At 56.1% G+C, this 19401-nt stretch overlaps 1 protein-coding gene and 2 pseudogenes across 1 annotated transcript; 1 reads left to right on the top strand and 2 right to left on the bottom strand.

Moving 5' to 3' along the window:
- Positions 1 to 19401, bottom strand: part of LOC112208996 (putative uncharacterized protein FLJ46235) — a 64427-nt pseudogene that overhangs the window by 35191 nt on the left and 9835 nt on the right.
- LOC134808341 (protein capicua homolog) lies at positions 36 to 19391 on the top strand (annotated as a pseudogene).
- LOC134808326 (putative uncharacterized protein FLJ44672) lies at positions 7952 to 9365 on the bottom strand. Its single transcript, XM_063793177.1, has one exon. The coding sequence runs from the start codon at positions 8937 to 8939 to the stop codon at positions 8088 to 8090; it is 852 nt and encodes a 283-aa protein (XP_063649247.1). The 5' UTR covers positions 8940 to 9365; the 3' UTR covers positions 7952 to 8087.

Here is a 19401-nt window from a genome sequence, read left to right as displayed (position 1 = left end):
GACCTCTCTCAGCGTGGGAGGGGCTGGTGTGAGGCATGGGGCTCACGCTGACCTCTCTCAGCGTGGGAGGGGCCGGTGTGAGGCAAGGGCTCACGCTGACCTCTCTCACCGTGGGAGGGGGCGGTGTGAGGCATGGGGCTCACTCTGACCTCTCTCAGCATGGGAGGGGCCGGTGTGAGGCATGGGGCTCACTCTGACCTCTCTCAGCGTGGGAGGGGCCGGTGTGAGGCAAGGGCTCACGCTGACCTCTCTCAGCGTGGGAGGGGCCGGTGTGAGGCAAGGGCTCACGCTGACCTCTCTCAGCGTGGGAGGGGCCGGTGTGAGGCAAGGGGCTCACGCTGACCTCTCTCAGCGTGGGAGGGGCCGGTGTGAGGCAAGGGCTCACGCTGACCTCTCTCAGCGTGGGAGGGGCCGGTGTGAGGCAAGGGCTCACGCTGACCTCTCTCAGCGTGGGAGGGGCCGGTGTGAGGCATGGGGCTCACTCTGACCTCTCTCAGCGTGGGAGGGGCCGGTGTGAGGCAAGGGCTCACGCTGACCTCTCTCAGCGTGGGAGGGGCCGGTGTGAGGCAAGGGGCTCACGCTGACCTCTCTCAGCGTGGGAGGGGCCGGTGTGAGGCAAGGGCTCAGGCTGACGTCTCTCAGCGTGGGAGGGGCCGGTGTGAGGCAAGGGGCTCACTCTGACCTCTCTCAGCATGGGAGGGGCCGGTGTGAGGCAAGGGCTCACGACCTCTCTCAGCGTGGGAGGGGCCGGTGTGAGGCAAGGGGCTAACGCTGACCTCTCTCAGCGTGGGAGGGGCCGGTGTGAGGCAAGGGCTCACTCTGACCTCTCTCAGCGTGGGAGGGGCCGGTGTGAGGCAAGGGCTCACTCTGACCTCTCTCAGCGTGGGAGGGGCCGGTGTGAGGCAAGGGCTCACTCTGACCTCTCTCAGCGTGGGAGGGGCCGGTGTGAGGCAAGGGCTCACTCTGACCTCTCTCAGCGTGGGAGGGGCCGGTGTGAGGCAAGGGGCTCACGCTGACCTCTCTCAGCGTGGGAGGGGCCGGTGTGAGGCATGGGGCTCACTCTGACCTCTCTCAGCGTGGGAGGGGCCGGTGTGAGGCAAGGGCTCACGCTGACCTCTCTCAGCGTGGGAGGGGCCGGTGTGAGGCAGGGGCTCATGCCTCTGGGCAGGGTGCCAGAGGCATGGGCATCAACAGGCCACCGTGAGGGAGGAGCTGGGCCGCACGCGGGCTGCTGGGAGGCAGGCAGGGACTTGGCCCTGAGAGGCTGCCGTGGGGTCAAGAGCTGGGCCTGGAGAGGCCCCTGGGAGGCAAGAGCGGGGACCTGCATAGGCTGTTCTCCAACCATTGCTGGGCCCGTACAGGCCACCGGGCGGCAGGAATTAGGCCCAAAGAACTTGGCTGGAGAAAATTCGGGGCCCACAAAGGCGGTTGGGAGCTGGGCAGGAGTTGAGCCAAAAGAGCTTGCTTACTTGCTGGGAGGCACGGCCGGGAGATGCCAACTTCAGGACAACTTGGGCCTGCAGAGGTCGCCGGGAGGCCCAAGCTTGGCGTGGAGGAGCCCACCGACCGGAGACCATTTGGGGCCTGCAGGTGCCATCGGAGGGCAGGAGCTCATCCTGGAGAGGCCACCGTGAGGCCTGACCTGGGCCTGGGGAGCTTGGCTTGAGGAAGCTGTGGGCTGTGGATATTGGATATATCCAATATCCGATGGAGCTGTGCCTGTGGAGGCTGTTGTGAGGCAGTAGCCTCATCTGCGGAGACTGCCGTGACGTAGGGTATGGGCCTAAATAGGCCATTGTGAGTCATGAGCTTGGTCTGTAGAGACTGACTGGAGAAAGTTCTGGGCCTGGAGAGGCTGCCGGGAGGTAGGAGCTGGGCCAAAAGATGTAAGCACATTTACATTTATTAGGCACTTTATTTCCATTATTACACTGTAATATATAATAAAATAATTATAGAACTCACCATAATGTCAAATCAGTGGGCGTGTTAAGCTTGTTTTCCTGAAACTGGATGGTCCCACCTGAGCGTGATGGGAGAAAGTGACAGATCAATAGGTATTAGACTCTCATAAGGACAGCGCAACCTAGATCCCTCACATGCACGGTTCACAACAGGGTGCGTTCTCCTATGAGAATCTAATGCTGCTGCTCATCTGAGAAGGCGGAGCTCAGGCGGGAATGTGAGCAAAGGGGAGTGCCTGTAAATACAGACGAAGCTTCCCTCACTCCCTCACTCGACACCACTCACCTCCTGCTGTGTGGCTCCTTACGACTCCATGGCTCAGGGGTTGGGGACCCCTGCTCAAGTGCATCCAAAGCGACCCTTCCCAAAACAGTCTTCACAGTGGTCAAGGGCAGAAACCACTTAGCTCCCAAGGCATGTGCCTCAGCTGGCATTTTGTCACAATCAACAGTAAGTGGTAGCTTGAGTCACTGTGAGGTCACCTACTGGAAATCACCAGCATCCCATTTCCCACTGGCAAAGAGCTCAGCACTGCCCCCTGGGAAACCAAACCTATGCCCAAATCCCATCTGTGTGGGTTTACCTCCTGGGACCCTTCCTAACATATTAGTCAGAGTCCAATCAGGAAGCATAAACCACTCAAAAGTTTAAAGTGGTAAAATTTAATACAGAGAATTATTCATTATAACAGGTGAACAGCACAATGAGAGATTGGCTAGCACAAAGTAAAGAGAACTCTAGAGAATATGGGACTAGCCCAGGCCAGGCATGGTGGCTCATGCCTGAAATTCCAGCCATTTGAGAAGCTAATGCAGGAAGATTGCTTAAGGCCAGGAGCTAGAGACCGGTCTGGACAACACAGCGAGACCCTGTCTCTATCCAAAAAAAAAGAAAAAAGTTAGCTGGGAGTGGTGGTGCACACTTGTAGTCCCAGCTACTCGGAATGCTGAAGTTTGAGCCTGGGAGGTCAAGGCTGCAGCGAGGCATGATTATGCCGCTACAGTCCAGCCTGGTGACAGAGCAAGACCCTGTCTCAAAGAACAAAACAACAACAACAACCATTTACAGACAGAAAAGAGATAGAGCTAATAAGCTAAGGAAAGATGTTGAAATGTGACAAGTAAAGTAACATGAGGTCTTTTATCTATTTAAAATAATCAAACAAAAAATGACTTACTAAATTATAATACCCTGTGCTGGCAAAGGTGCAGTGAAATGGGCACTTTCTTATACTATGAGGGGTGTTTAAATTGTGTATAAGCCTTCCCGGGTAAAGCCTGTCAATTTTTTAAAATAGTGGAGACAGGGTCTCACCATACTGCCATACTGCCTCCTCCAACTCTTGGCCTCAAGCAATCCTCCTCTCTTGGCCTCCCAAAGTGCTAAGATTATAGCTGGGAGGCACTCAAAACCCTGTCAACTTACATCAAGGGTAATGAGAATGTCCATTCACCATGACTCACAGTAATCTTACTTCTGGGGAGACAATTCAATCTAAACAAAAGGTCATCTGGACACACACAGTAAAAATCTGGGAGTAACTGAAGACAGAGTTGCTAAGTGAAATAAGAAACAGTTCTAAGAAATTAAACTATGGTATCAATAGGCACCTGGTATAAAAGTTCAGTTGATGTTAGTGGCTACTTTTTTGTTGTTTTGAGACAGGGTCTCACTCTGTCACCCAGGCTGGAGTGCAGAGGCCTGATCATGACTCACTGCAGTCTCAGCCTCCCTGGGCTCAAGTGATCCTCCCACCTCAGCCTCCCAAGTAGCTGGGTCTACAGGAACATGCCACCACACTAGGCTAATTCATGTGTTTTTCTGTAGGGATGGTGACTCCCCCTGCGTTTCCAAGGCCTATCGCAAACTCTTGGCCTCAAGCCATCCTCCTGCCTCAGCCTCCCAAAGTGTTGCGATGACCAGTGTGAGCCACCACACCTGGCCAGCTGCTACTTTTAGCAATATTATTATTATTATTCCACTCAGTTAAAAATTATTATTTTCAAGGCTATGCAACAGAATGTATCCTACAGCGTAATTGTAAAAACATATACAGTCGTCGTCCCTCAGTATACAGAATTAGTTCCAGCACCCCATCTCTGCATATACCAAAATCCATGCTTACTCACGGTTCGCTGTCACCCCTCTGGAATCCACGTATATGAAAATTCCAAATATTAGTTGGGCATAGTGGCAAGCACCTGTAGTCTCAGCCACGTGGGAGGTTGAGGTAGGAGGATCGCTTCAGCCTGGAAGGTTGAGGCTGCAGTCAGCTGCAATAGCATTACTACACTCCAGCCTTGGACAACAGAGGGAGACCCTGTCTCAGAAAAAAAACAAAATAAAACAGGTTAGAAATGGTAATCTAACCCTAACCCTAACGTCTTAACCCTAACCTTAACCCTAACCCTAACCGTTCACTAACCCTAAACCTAACACAAAACCCTAACCCTAACCCCTAACTCCTAACCCCTACACTAACCCTAACCCCTAACCCCTAACACTAACACCAAACCCTAACCCTAACCCTACCCCTAACCCTACCCCTAACCCTACCCCTAACCCCTAACCCTAACCCTAACCCTAAACACTAACCCTAACCCTAACCAAAAACCCTAACCCTAACCCTAAACCGTAACCCCTAACCCTAACCCCTAACCCGAACCCAAACCACAACCCCAACCAGAACCCAAACCCGAAGCCTAACCCTAAGCAATAACCCTAACCTTAACCCTAAACGCTAACACCTAACCCCTAACCCGAACCCTAACCCTAACCCTAACTCTAACCAATAACCCTAACCCGAACCCTAACCCTAACACCCTAACCCTAACACCCTAACCCTAACCCTAACCCTAACCCTAAAACCCTAACCCTAACCCTAACCTTAAAACCCTAACCCTAACCCTAACCCTAACCCCTCACCCTAACCCTAACCCTAACCCTAACCCTAGTGAGCCGAGACCACACATTGCACTCCAGCCTGGGTGACAGAGCATGACTCTGTCTCAAAAAAAAAGAAAAGAAAAGGAAAAAAAGACAGAGAAAAGAAAGCCAACAAGACACCATTAGGCAAACCATTGTCAGTTTATGGGAGTTTGGGAAGGAAAGTAGAGAAAGGAGAAGAAAGTTTATTTAAAGAATGGCTGAAAACTGCCTAAATCATGGGAAAGATTTAGACATCTAAATCCATGAAGCTTAAAGATTCCTAAAGAGGTTCAAACCAAATAGATACTCACCAACTCACAATATAATCAAATAGTCAAAAGTTAAAGAAACTTTGCAGGTCAGGACAGAATCGAATACTACATTCAAAGTGCTGAAAGAAAAAAACTGCCAGCAACTAATACTATGTCTGACAAAGCTGTCCTTCAGAAAGAAAAAACAAATAACGTGCTTCCTCGACAAACAAAGCTGAGGGCATTCAGGACCACTAGGTCTACCTTAAAAAAATACTTAACGGAGTTTTTCAAGTAAAAATGAATGAAGTTGGGAGCAGTGGCTCATGCCTGTAATCCCATTTTGGGAGGCTGAGGTGGGTGGATCACCTGAGGTCGGGAGGTCAAGACCAGCCTGGCCAACATGGCAAAACCCCACCTCCAGTAAAAATACAAAAAATTAGCCAGGTATGAAGGCCACTGAGATCGTGCCACTGCACTCCAGCCTGGGTGACAAGAGTCAAACTACATTTCAAAAACAAAAACCAAAACAAACAAAACAAAACTTGAGGGCTGGCCTTCTGCTCCTCTCCAACCCCCCCTTCTCTGGGCCCAAGCCACCTTGGCTAAGGAGGGGGCGAGTTGTGAGCCCCTGCCAGGAACCCCCTGCCCGGACCAAGTACTCGGCCCCCAGGCCTGCGTTCAGTGAGGCCTCCCGTGGCGTCAGCATGTTCGTGTGGAGGAATGTGGAAGGTCACTCTGTGGCCATGTTCCCCTGGTACTCCATCCCCTTCCTCACCCCTCCCTGCAGCCACACGAGGCCCAGCAACCTGCCAGTCACTCAGTGGCCTCCAACCAGAGAAAACAACCTGCCAAGTTGGCAGCTGTTGCTCATGAGCATCCACCAGGTGGGACAGGGAGTGTTGACCCTGGGCGGCCCCCTGGAGCCACCTGCCCTGAAAGCCCAGGGCCCGCAACCCCACACACTTTGGGGGTGGTGGAACCTGGTGAAAGCTCACCTCCCACCACGGAGGAGCCCTGGGCCCCTCAGGGGAGTCCCTGCTGGACAGTGAGACAGAGAATGACCATGATGATGCTTTCCTCTCCATCATGTCTCCTGACACCCAGTTGCCTCTACCACTCAGATGATGTCAGGCCCAGTCCCTCAGTGCCCTGCGCAAGGAACAGGACTCATCTTCTGAGAAGGATGGACGCAGCCCCAACAAATGGGACAAGGACCACATCCGGTGGCCCATGAGTGGCGGTCATGATCTTCAGCAAGCGGCACCAGGCCCTGGCAGGGCGCACCAGGGTCACTCCAACCAGGATATCCGGACCGTCAGCCAGATGCTGAGCGAGCGGTGGTACACCCTGGGGCCCAATGAGACGCAGAAATACCACGACCTGGCCTTCCAGGTGAAGGTGGCCCACTTGCAACAAGGACCGAAAGAAGTCCAGCTCAGAGGCCAAGCCCACAAGCCAGGGGCTAGCAGGAGTGTAACAAGGGCTCGTGGGAGCGGAGCATATCAGAGACGGGCACTGCCACTGCCCCTGGGGTGTCCTCTGAACTCCTGTCAGTTGCAACCTAAACACTCCAGAGCTCGGATACCAAGGAGCAGCTTCTGTGGGGCAGAACGGCTGCACACAGTCAGGGAACCTGGCTCAGCCTGGCCCAAGCCTTCTCCCACAGGGGGGTACACAGCCTGGACGGCAGGGAAATAGACCGTCAGGCACTACAGGAACTGACACAGGTGGTGTCTGGCACTGCATCATACTCTGGCCCAAAGCCTTCTACTCAGTATGGAGCTCCAGGCCACTTTGCAGCCCCTGGTGAGGGAGGTGACCAGTGGGCAGCCCTGCTGCTGCCCACTTGAGATGCTCATTCCCAGCAGATGGCCAGTGAGGACATGGCGAGTGACGAGGAGCACACGGTCATCCATGAGGAGGAGGGGGTGATGATGTCATGGCTGATGATGGCTTTAGCACCACTGACACTGATCTCAAGTTCAAGGAGTGGGTGACTGACTTGAGAGTGGGGACAACTCTGGGGAGGAGCCAGAGGGCAACAAGGGCTTTGGTGGGAAGGTACTTGCACCTGTCATTCCTTCCTCCTTTACTCCTGCCGCCCCTTGCTGGATCCTGAGCCCCCAGGGTCCCCCGATCCACCTGCAGCTTTTGGCAAAGTCTATGCTCCCACCCTGTCCTCCCCCTACACATACTCGGATGCTTCCTCCTCAACCTTGGCACCCACCTCCTTCTTACTGGGCCCAGGATCCTTCAAAGCCCAGGAGTATGGTCAAGGCAGCAGAGCGGGCCCCCTATGGCCCCTACCCCTGGGGATGGGGACCCACGGACGCCTTCCAAGGCGACCTGTTTCCTCCCAATGGATCCTGCCACCTTCTGGGGCAAGAGACCTGAAAGTGTGGGCGACCTGGAGCTACCAGGCTCCTCAGTCATCAGGGTCCCTCCCAACACTAAGGCTCTCCTAGGCAGGAGCTGGGCTGAGCCACCCGGGGGGCAGAGGGGGGCTGGACTCAGGTGAGTATGGGGGTGGGGGCTCCTGCACTTCGACACAGGCAGCGGGAGGGTTTTCTCCCCATTCCCTCTGCACTCCCACCTTGAGCTATACTTTTTAAGAAAGTGATTCACCCTGCCTTTGCCCCCTTCCCCAGAACAGAACACGTTGATCATGGGCGATATTTTTCATTGTGCCAAAAAGTTGCCATGACCGTCATTAAACCTGTTTAACACCAAATAATCAGTAAAATAAAATAAAAAATTCGGGCTTGGTGCAGAAACTCACCCCAAATAAATCACCTACCAAAATATTTACATAATGGTGGAAATATTCCAAAATTCAATATTTTGGGATTTATACACAAAAGATAAACAAATTAGAGGCCAAGAGGCTGCCGGAAGGGAAAAACGGGGCCTGGGAAGGCCGTTGTGAGGAATGAGCTGGGCCTAAAGAGGCCGCTGGCAGGCGGGAGCTGGGCCTGCCGAAGCGGCCGAGAGGCAGGAGCTTTGGACTCGGGAGGCCGCAATGAGGCAAGGGCTAGCTGGGCATGGAGAGTCCGCTGTGAGTCCGCTGTGAGTCCAGGCCCATGCAGGCCTTCGAGAGGCAGGAGGCCGGGCCTGCAAAGGCCCACTGGAGGTCAAGTTCTGGGCCTGAAGAGGCCACCAAAAGTCAAAAGCGGGGCCTGGGAAGGCCGCCAAGAGCCATGAGCTGGTCTGGGCTGAAAGAGGCCACTGGGAGGCAGGAGGAGCTGGGCCTGGAGAGGCTGACTCGAGGAAGTTTTGCACCTGGAGAGGCCGCCGAGAGGACGGAGCTGGGCCCGGGAAGGCCGACTTGCTGCTCTTCCAGGCCCAATTCCAGGCCGACTTGACGACGACTTGGGCCTGCAGAGGCCGCCGGGAGGCCGGAGCTGGGCCTGGAGAGGCCGACTTCAGGACGATTTGGGCCTGCAGAGGCCGCCGGGAGGCCCAAGCTGGGCCTAGAGGAGCCCACCGACCTTGCCATCGGAGGGCAGGAGCTGAGCCTGGAGAGGCCACCGTGAGGCCTGAGCTGGGCCTGGGGAGCTTGGCTTCGGGAAGTGGTGGGCCTACCAGGGCCGCTGGGAGCTGGGCAGGAGCTGAGTCCAAAGACGTTGTTGGGAGGCCAGAGTCAGGCCTGGAGACACAGCCGGGAGGAAGAGCTGGGCCCGGAGAGGACGCCGGGAGGCTGCAAGTGGCTCTGGAGAGGCCGATTTGAGGAGGCCCGGCCTCAGCCTCCCACATGGCGGCCTCTGCAGGCACAGCTGTTTCTCTTGGCTGCATCTCCCACCTCCCAGGAAACAAGCTTTTTTGGCTCAGTTCCCACCTGCGTTTGTAGACACCGAAGTTTCGGCAACCAAGCTCTTCAGACCCACATCCCGCCTCCCAGTACCTGAACAGTCCCAGCTCCGGCTGGAGAACAGAGTCTGTAGGCCCCGCTGTTGCCTCAGAGGGGTGTCTCCAGGCCCAGCTCTCGCCCCACCGCGACCTCCCAGGCCCAAGTCCCTGCCTGCCTCCCAGCAGCCCACGTGCGACCCTGCTCCTCCCTCACGGTGGCCTGTTGAGGCAGGGGCTCACGCTGACCTCTCTCAGCGTGGGAGGGGCCGGTGTGAGGCAAGGGCTCACACTGACCTCTCTCAGCGTGGGAGGGGCCGGTGTGAGGCAAGGGGCTCACGCTGACCTCTCTCAGCGTGGGAGGGGCCGGTGTGAGGCAAGGGCTCACGCTGACCTCTCTCAGCGTGGGAGGGGCCGGTGTGAGGCAAGGGGCTCACGCTGACCTCTCTCAGCGTGGGAGGGGCCGGTGTGAGGCAAGGGCTCACGCTGACCTCTCTCAGCGTGGGAGGGGCCGGTGTGAGGCAAGGGGCTCACGCTGACCTCTCTCAGCGTGGGAGGGGCCGGTGTGAGGCAAGGGCTCACGCTGACCTCTCTCAGCGTGGGAGGGGCCGGTGTGACACAAGGGGCTCAGGCTGACATCTGTCAGCGAGGGAGGGGCCGGTGTGAGGCAAGGGGCTCAGGCTGACCTCTGTCAGCGAGGGAGGGGACGGTGCGAGGCAAGGGGCTCACGCTGACCTCTCTCAGCGTGGGAGGGGCCGGTGTGAGGCAAGGGCTCACGCTGACCTCTCTCAGCGTGGGAGGGGCCGGTGTGAGGCATGGGGCTCACTCTGACCTCTCTCAGTGTGGGAGGGGCCGGTGTGAGGCAAGGGCTCACGCTGACCTCTCTCAGCGTGGGAGGGGGCGGTGTGAGGCATGGGGCTCACTCTGACCTCTCTCAGCGTGGGAGGGGCCGGTGTGAGGCAAGGGCTCACGCTGACCTCTCTCAGCGTGGGAGGGGCCGGTGTGAGGCAAGGGCTCACGCTGACCTCTCTCAGCGTGGGAGGGGCCGGTGTGACACAAGGGGCTCAGGCTGACCTCTGTCAGCGAGGGAGGGGCCGGTGTGAGGCAAGGGGCTCAGGCTGACCTCTGTCAGCGAGGGAGGGGACGGTGCGAGGCAAGGGGCTCACGCTGACCTCTCTCAGCGTGGGAGGGGCCGGTGTGAGGCAAGGGCTCACGCTGACCTCTCTCAGCGTGGGAGGGGCCGGTGTGAGGCATGGGGCTCACTCTGACCTCTCTCAGCGTGGGAGGGGCCGGTGTGAGGCAAGGGCTCACGCTGACCTCTCTCACTGTGGGAGGGGGCGGTGTGAGGCATGGGGCTCACTCTGACCTCTCTCAGCGTGGGAGGGGCCGGTGTGAGGCATGGGGCTCACTCTGAACTCTCTCACTGTGGGAGGGGCCGGTGTGAGGCAAGGGCTCACGCTGACCTCTCTCAGCGTGGGAGGGGCTGGTGTGAGGCATGGGGCTCACGCTGACCTCTCTCAGCGTGGGAGGGGCCGGTGTGAGGCAAGGGCTCACGCTGACCTCTCTCACCGTGGGAGGGGGCGGTGTGAGGCATGGGGCTCACTCTGACCTCTCTCAGCATGGGAGGGGCCGGTGTGAGGCATGGGGCTCACTCTGACCTCTCTCAGCGTGGGAGGGGCCGGTGTGAGGCAAGGGCTCACGCTGACCTCTCTCAGCGTGGGAGGGGCCGGTGTGAGGCAAGGGCTCACGCTGACCTCTCTCAGCGTGGGAGGGGCCGGTGTGAGGCAAGGGGCTCACGCTGACCTCTCTCAGCGTGGGAGGGGCCGGTGTGAGGCAAGGGCTCACGCTGACCTCTCTCAGCGTGGGAGGGGCCGGTGTGAGGCAAGGGCTCACGCTGACCTCTCTCAGCGTGGGAGGGGCCGGTGTGAGGCATGGGGCTCACTCTGACTTCTCTCAGCGTGGGAGGGGCCGGTGTGAGGCAAGGGCTCACGCTGACCTCTCTCAGCGTGGGAGGGGCCGGTGTGAGGCAAGGGGCTCACGCTGACCTCTCTCAGCGTGGGAGGGGCCGGTGTGAGGCAAGGGCTCAGGCTGACGTCTCTCAGCGTGGGAGGGGCCGGTGTGAGGCAAGGGGCTCACTCTGACCTCTCTCAGCATGGGAGGGGCCGGTGTGAGGCAAGGGCTCACGACCTCTCTCAGCGTGGGAGGGGCCGGTGTGAGGCAAGGGGCTAACGCTGACCTCTCTCAGCGTGGGAGGGGCCGGTGTGAGGCAAGGGCTCACGCTGACCTCTCTCAGCGTGGGAGGGGCTGGTGTGAGGCATGGGGCTCACTCTGACCTCTCTCAGCGTGGGAGGGGCCGGTGTGAGGCAAGGGCTCACGCTGACCTCTCTCACTGTGGGAGGGGGCGGTGTGAGGCATGGGGCTCACTCTGACCTCTCTCAGCGTGGGAGGGGCCGGTGTGAGGCATGGGGCTCACTCTGACCTCTCTCACTGTGGGAGGGGCCGGTGTGAGGCAAGGGCTCACGCTGACCTCTCTCAGCGTGGGAGGGGCTGGTGTGAGGCATGGGGCTCACGCTGACCTCTCTCAGCGTGGGAGGGGCCGGTGTGAGGCAAGGGCTCACGCTGACCTCTCTCACCGTGGGAGGGGGCGGTGTGAGGCATGGGGCTCACTCTGACCTCTCTCAGCATGGGAGGGGCCGGTGTGAGGCATGGGGCTCACTCTGACCTCTCTCAGCGTGGGAGGGGCCGGTGTGAGGCAAGGGCTCACGCTGACCTCTCTCAGCGTGGGAGGGGCCGGTGTGAGGCAAGGGCTCACGCTGACCTCTCTCAGCGTGGGAGGGGCCGGTGTGAGGCAAGGGGCTCACGCTGACCTCTCTCAGCGTGGGAGGGGCCGGTGTGAGGCAAGGGCTCACGCTGACCTCTCTCAGCGTGGGAGGGGCCGGTGTGAGGCAAGGGCTCACGCTGACCTCTCTCAGCGTGGGAGGGGCCGGTGTGAGGCATGGGGCTCACTCTGACCTCTCTCAGCGTGGGAGGGGCCGGTGTGAGGCAAGGGCTCACGCTGACCTCTCTCAGCGTGGGAGGGGCCGGTGTGAGGCAAGGGGCTCACGCTGACCTCTCTCAGCGTGGGAGGGGCCGGTGTGAGGCAAGGGCTCAGGCTGACGTCTCTCAGCGTGGGAGGGGCCGGTGTGAGGCAAGGGGCTCACTCTGACCTCTCTCAGCATGGGAGGGGCCGGTGTGAGGCAAGGGCTCACGACCTCTCTCAGCGTGGGAGGGGCCGGTGTGAGGCAAGGGGCTAACGCTGACCTCTCTCAGCGTGGGAGGGGCCGGTGTGAGGCAAGGGCTCACTCTGACCTCTCTCAGCGTGGGAGGGGCCGGTGTGAGGCAAGGGCTCACTCTGACCTCTCTCAGCGTGGGAGGGGCCGGTGTGAGGCAAGGGCTCACTCTGACCTCTCTCAGCATGGGAGGGGCCGGTGTGAGGCAAGGGCTCACTCTGACCTCTCTCAGCGTGGGAGGGGCCGGTGTGAGGCAAGGGGCTCACGCTGACCTCTCTCAGCGTGGGAGGGGCCGGTGTGAGGCATGGGGCTCACTCTGACCTCTCTCAGCGTGGGAGGGGCCGGTGTGAGGCAAGGGCTCACGCTGACCTCTCTCAGCGTGGGAGGGGCCGGTGTGAGGCAGGGGCTCATGCCTCTGGGCAGGGTGCCAGAGGCATGGGCATCAACAGGCCACCGTGAGGGAGGAGCTGGGCCGCACGCGGGCTGCTGGGAGGCAGGCAGGGACTTGGCCCTGAGAGGCTGCCGTGGGGTCAAGAGCTGGGCCTGGAGAGGCCCCTGGGAGGCAAGAGCGGGGACCTGCATAGGCTGTTCTCCAACCATTGCTGGGCCCGTACAGGCCACCGGGCGGCAGGAATTAGGCCCAAAGAACTTGGCTGGAGAAAGTTCGGGGCCCACAAAGGCGGTTGGGAGCTGGGCAGGAGTTGAGCCAAAAGAGCTTGCTTACTTGCTGGGAGGCACGGCCGGGAGATGCCAACTTCAGGACAACTTGGGCCTGCAGAGGTCGCCGGGAGGCCCAAGCTTGGCGTGGAGGAGCCCACCGACCGGAGACCATTTGGGGCCTGCAGGTGCCATCGGAGGGCAGGAGCTCATCCTGGAGAGGCCACCGTGAGGCCTGACCTGGGCCTGGGGAGCTTGGCTTGAGGAAGCTGTGGGCTGTGGATATTGGATATATCCAATATCCGATGGAGCTGTGCCTGTGGAGGCTGTTGTGAGGCAGTAGCCTCATCTGCGGAGACTGCCGTGACGTAGGGTATGGGCCTAAATAGGCCATTGTGAGTCATGAGCTTGGTCTGTAGAGACTGACTGGAGAAAGTTCTGGGCCTGGAGAGGCTGCCGGGAGGTAGGAGCTGGGCCAAAAGATGTAAGCACATTTACATTTATTAGGCACTTTATTTCCATTATTACACTGTAATATATAATAAAATAATTATAGAACTCACCATAATGTCAAATCAGTGGGCGTGTTAAGCTTGTTTTCCTGAAACTGGATGGTCCCACCTGAGCGTGATGGGAGAAAGTGACAGATCAATAGGTATTAGACTCTCATAAGGACAGCGCAACCTAGATCCCTCACATGCACGGTTCACAACAGGGTGCGTTCTCCTATGAGAATCTAATGCTGCTGCTCATCTGAGAAGGCGGAGCTCAGGCGGGAATGTGAGCAAAGGGGAGTGCCTGTAAATACAGACGAAGCTTCCCTCACTCCCTCACTCGACACCACTCACCTCCTGCTGTGTGGCTCCTTACGACTCCATGGCTCAGGGGTTGGGGACCCCTGCTCAAGTGCATCCAAAGCGACCCTTCCCAAAACAGTCTTCACAGTGGTCAAGGGCAGAAACCACTTAGCTCCCAAGGCATGTGCCTCAGCTGGCATTTTGTCACAATCAACAGTAAGTGGTAGCTTGAGTCACTGTGAGGTCACCTACTGGAAATCACCAGCATCCCATTTCCCACTGGCAAAGAGCTCAGCACTGCCCCCTGGGAAACCAAACCTATGCCCAAATCCCATCTGTGTGGGTTTACCTCCTGGGACCCTTCCTAACATATTAGTCAGAGTCCAATCAGGAAGCATAAACCACTCAAAAGTTTAAAGTGGTAAAATTTAATACAGAGAATTATTCATTATAACAGGTGAACAGCACAATGAGAGATTGGCTAGCACAAAGTAAAGAGAACTCTAGAGAATATGGGACTAGCCCAGGCCAGGCATGGTGGCTCATGCCTGAAATTCCAGCCATTTGAGAAGCTAATGCAGGAAGATTGCTTAAGGCCAGGAGCTAGAGACCGGTCTGGACAACACAGCGAGACCCTGTCTCTATCCAAAAAAAAAGAAAAAAGTTAGCTGGGAGTGGTGGTGCACACTTGTAGTCCCAGCTACTCGGAATGCTGAAGTTTGAGCCTGGGAGGTCAAGGCTGCAGCGAGGCATGATTATGCCGCTACAGTCCAGCCTGGTGACAGAGCAAGACCCTGTCTCAAAGAACAAAACAACAACAACAACCATTTACAGACAGAAAAGAGATAGAGCTAATAAGCTAAGGAAAGATGTTGAAATGTGACAAGTAAAGTAACATGAGGTCTTTTATCTATTTAAAATAATCAAACAAAAAATGACTTACTAAATTATAATACCCTGTGCTGGCAAAGGTGCAGTGAAATGGGCACTTTCTTATACTATGAGGGGTGTTTAAATTGTGTATAAGCCTTCCCGGGTAAAGCCTGTCAATTTTTTAAAATAGTGGAGACAGGGTCTCACCATACTGCCATACTGCCTCCTCCAACTCTTGGCCTCAAGCAATCCTCCTCTCTTGGCCTCCCAAAGTGCTAAGATTATAGCTGGGAGGCACTCAAAACCCTGTCAACTTACATCAAGGGTAATGAGAATGTCCATTCACCATGACTCACAGTAATCTTACTTCTGGGGAGACAATTCAATCTAAACAAAAGGTCATCTGGACACACACAGTAAAAATCTGGGAGTAACTGAAGACAGAGTTGCTAAGTGAAATAAGAAACAGTTCTAAGAAATTAAACTATGGTATCAATAGGCACCTGGTATAAAAGTTCAGTTGATGTTAGTGGCTACTTTTTTGTTGTTTTGAGACAGGGTCTCACTCTGTCACCCAGGCTGGAGTGCAGAGGCCTGATCATGACTCACTGCAGTCTCAGCCTCCCTGGGCTCAAGTGATCCTCCCACCTCAGCCTCCCAAGTAGCTGGGTCTACAGGAACATGCCACCACACTAGGCTAATTCATGTGTTTTTCTGTAGGGATGGTGACTCCCCCTGCGTTTCCAAGGCCTATCGCAAACTCTTGGCCTCAAGCCATCCTCCTGCCTCAGCCTCCCAAAGTGTTGCGATGACCAGTGTGAGCCACCACACCTGGCCAGCTGCTACTTTTAGCAATATTATTATTATTATTCCACTCAGTTAAAAATTATTATTTTCAAGGCTATGCAACAGAATGTATCCTACAGCGTAATTGTAAAAACATATACAGTCGTCGTCCCTCAGTATACAGAATTAGTTCCAGCACCCCATCTCTGCATATACCAAAATCCATGCTTACTCACGGTTCGCTGTCACCCCTCTGGAATCCACGTATATGAAAATTCCAAATATTAGTTGGGCATAGTGGCAAGCACCTGTAGTCTCAGCCACGTGGGAGGTTGAGGTAGGAGGATCGCTTCAGCCTGGAAGGTTGAGGCTGCAGTCAGCTGCAATAGCATTACTACACTCCAGCCTTGGACAACAGAGGGAGACCCTGTCTCAGAAAAAAAACAAAATAAAACAGGTTAGAAATGGTAATCTAACCCTAACCCTAACGTCTTAACCCTAACCTTAACCCTAACCCTAACCGTTCACTAACCCTAAACCTAACACAAAACCCTAACCCTAACCCCTAACTCCTAACCCCTACACTAACCCTAACCCCTAACCCCTAACACTAACACCAAACCCTAACCCTAACCCTACCCCTAACCCTACCCCTAACCCTACCCCTAACCCCTAACCCTAACCCTAACCCTAAACACTAACCCTAACCCTAACCAAAAACCCTAACCCTAACCCTAAACCGTAACCCCTAACCCTAACCCCTAACCCGAACCCAAACCACAACCCCAACCAGAACCCAAACCCGAAGCCTAACCCTAAGCAATAACCCTAACCTTAACCCTAAACGCTAACACCTAACCCCTAACCCGAACCCTAACCCTAACCCTAACTCTAACCAATAACCCTAACCCGAACCCTAACCCTAACACCCTAACCCTAACACCCTAACCCTAACCCTAACCCTAACCCTAAAACCCTAACCCTAACCCTAACCTTAAAACCCTAACCCTAACCCTAACCCTAACCCCTCACCCTAACCCTAACCCTAACCCTAACCCTAGTGAGCCGAGACCACACATTGCACTCCAGCCTGGGTGACAGAGCATGACTCTGTCTCAAAAAAAAAGAAAAGAAAAGGAAAAAAAGACAGAGAAAAGAAAGCCAACAAGACACCATTAGGCAAACCATTGTCAGTTTATGGGAGTTTGGGAAGGAAAGTAGAGAAAGGAGAAGAAAGTTTATTTAAAGAATGGCTGAAAACTGCCTAAATCATGGGAAAGATTTAGACATCTAAATCCATGAAGCTTAAAGATTCCTAAAGAGGTTCAAACCAAATAGATACTCACCAAGTCACAATATAATCAAATAGTCAAAAGTTAAAGAAACTTTGCAGGTCAGGACAGAATCGAATACTACATTCAAAGTGCTGAAAGAAAAAAACTGCCAGCAACTAATACTATGTCTGACAAAGCTGTCCTTCAGAAAGAAAAAACAAATAACGTGCTTCCTCGACAAACAAAGCTGAGGGCATTCAGGACCACTAGGTCTACCTTAAAAAAATACTTAACGGAGTTTTTCAAGTAAAAATGAATGAAGTTGGGAGCAGTGGCTCATGCCTGTAATCCCATTTTGGGAGGCTGAGGTGGGTGGATCACCTGAGGTCGGGAGGTCAAGACCAGCCTGGCCAACATGGCAAAACCCCACCTCCAGTAAAAATACAAAAAATTAGCCAGGTATGAAGGCCACTGAGATCGTGCCACTGCACTCCAGCCTGGGTGACAAGAGTCAAACTACATTTCAAAAACAAAAACCAAAACAAACAAAACAAAACTTGAGGGCTGGCCTTCTGCTCCTCTCCAACCCCCCCTTCTCTGGGCCCAAGCCACCTTGGCTAAGGAGGGGGCGAGTTGTGAGCCCCTGCCAGGAACCCCCTGCCCGGACCAAGTACTCGGCCCCCAGGCCTGCGTTCAGTGAGGCCTCCCGTGGCGTCAGCATGTTCGTGTGGAGGAATGTGGAAGGTCACTCTGTGGCCATGTTCCCCTGGTACTCCATCCCCTTCCTCACCCCTCCCTGCAGCCACACGAGGCCCAGCAACCTGCCAGTCACTCAGTGGCCTCCAACCAGAGAAAACAACCTGCCAAGTTGGCAGCTGTTGCTCATGAGCATCCACCAGGTGGGACAGGGAGTGTTGACCCTGGGCGGCCCCCTGGAGCCACCTGCCCTGAAAGCCCAGGGCCCGCAACCCCACACACTTTGGGGGTGGTGGAACCTGGTGAAAGCTCACCTCCCACCACGGAGGAGCCCTGGGCCCCTCAGGGGAGTCCCTGCTGGACAGTGAGACAGAGAATGACCATGATGATGCTTTCCTCTCCATCATGTCTCCTGACACCCAGTTGCCTCTACCACTCAGATGATGTCAGGCCCAGTCCCTCAGTGCCCTGCGCAAGGAACAGGACTCATCTTCTGAGAAGGATGGACGCAGCCCCAACAAATGGGACAAGGACCACATCCGGTGGCCCATGAGTGGCGGTCATGATCTTCAGCAAGCGGCACCAGGCCCTGGCAGGGCGCACCAGGGTCACTCCAACCAGGATATCCGGACCGTCAGCCAGATGCTGAGCGAGCGGTGGTACACCCTGGGGCCCAATGAGACGCAGAAATACCACGACCTGGCCTTCCAGGTGAAGGTGGCCCACTTGCAACAAGGACCGAAAGAAGTCCAGCTCAGAGGCCAAGCCCACAAGCCAGGGGCTAGCAGGAGTGTAACAAGGGCTCGTGGGAGCGGAGCATATCAGAGACGGGCACTGCCACTGCCCCTGGGGTGTCCTCTGAACTCCTGTCAGTTGCAACCTAAACACTCCAGAGCTCGGATACCAAGGAGCAGCTTCTGTGGGGCAGAACGGCTGCACACAGTCAGGGAACCTGGCTCAGCCTGGCCCAAGCCTTCTCCCACAGGGGGGTACACAGCCTGGACGGCAGGGAAATAGACCGTCAGGCACTACAGGAACTGACACAGGTGGTGTCTGGCACTGCATCATACTCTGGCCCAAAGCCTTCTACTCAGTATGGAGCTCCAGGCCACTTTGCAGCCCCTGGTGAGGGAGGTGACCAGTGGGCAGCCCTGCTGCTGCCCACTTGAGATGCTCATTCCCAGCAGATGGCCAGTGAGGACATGGCGAGTGACGAGGAGCACACGGTCATCCATGAGGAGGAGGGGGTGATGATGTCATGGCTGATGATGGCTTTAGCACCACTGACACTGATCTCAAGTTCAAGGAGTGGGTGACTGACTTGAGAGTGGGGACAACTCTGGGGAGGAGCCAGAGGGCAACAAGGGCTTTGGTGGGAAGGTACTTGCACCTGTCATTCCTTCCTCCTTTACTCCTGCCACCCCTTGCTGGATCCTGAGCCCCCAGGGTCCCCCGATCCACCTGCAGCTTTTGGCAAAGTCTATGCTCCCACCCTGTCCTCCCCCTACACATACTCGGATGCTTCCTCCTCAACCTTGGCACCCACCTCCTTCTTACTGGGCCCAGGATCCTTCAAAGCCCAGGAGTATGGTCAAGGCAGCAGAGCGGGCCCCCTATGGCCCCTACCCCTGGGGATGGGGACCCACGGACGCCTTCCAAGGCGACCTGTTTCCTCCCAATGGATCCTGCCACCTTCTGGGGCAAGAGACCTGAAAGTGTGGGCGACCTGGAGCTACCAGGCTCCTCAGTCATCAGGGTCCCTCCCAACACTAAGGCTCTCCTAGGCAGGAGCTGGGCTGAGCCACCCGGGGGGCAGAGGGGGGCTGGACTCAGGTGAGTATGGGGGTGGGGGCTCCTGCACTTCGACACAGGCAGCGGGAGGGTTTTCTCCCCATTCCCTCTGCACTCCCACCTTGAGCTATACTTTTTAAGAAAGTGATTCACCCTGCCTTTGCCCCCTTCCCCAGAACAGAACACGTTGATCATGGGCGATATTTTTCATTGTGCCAAAAAGTTGCCATGACCGTCATTAAACCTGTTTAACACCAAATAATCAGTA

Source organism: Pan troglodytes, chromosome 15, assembly GCF_028858775.2.
Source record: "Pan troglodytes isolate AG18354 chromosome 15, NHGRI_mPanTro3-v2.0_pri, whole genome shotgun sequence".
In the NCBI taxonomy this organism is placed as follows: Eukaryota; Metazoa; Chordata; class Mammalia; order Primates; family Hominidae; genus Pan; species Pan troglodytes.
The sequence above is the reverse complement of the archived record's forward strand: the minus strand, read 5'-3'. Positions and strand labels throughout refer to the sequence as shown.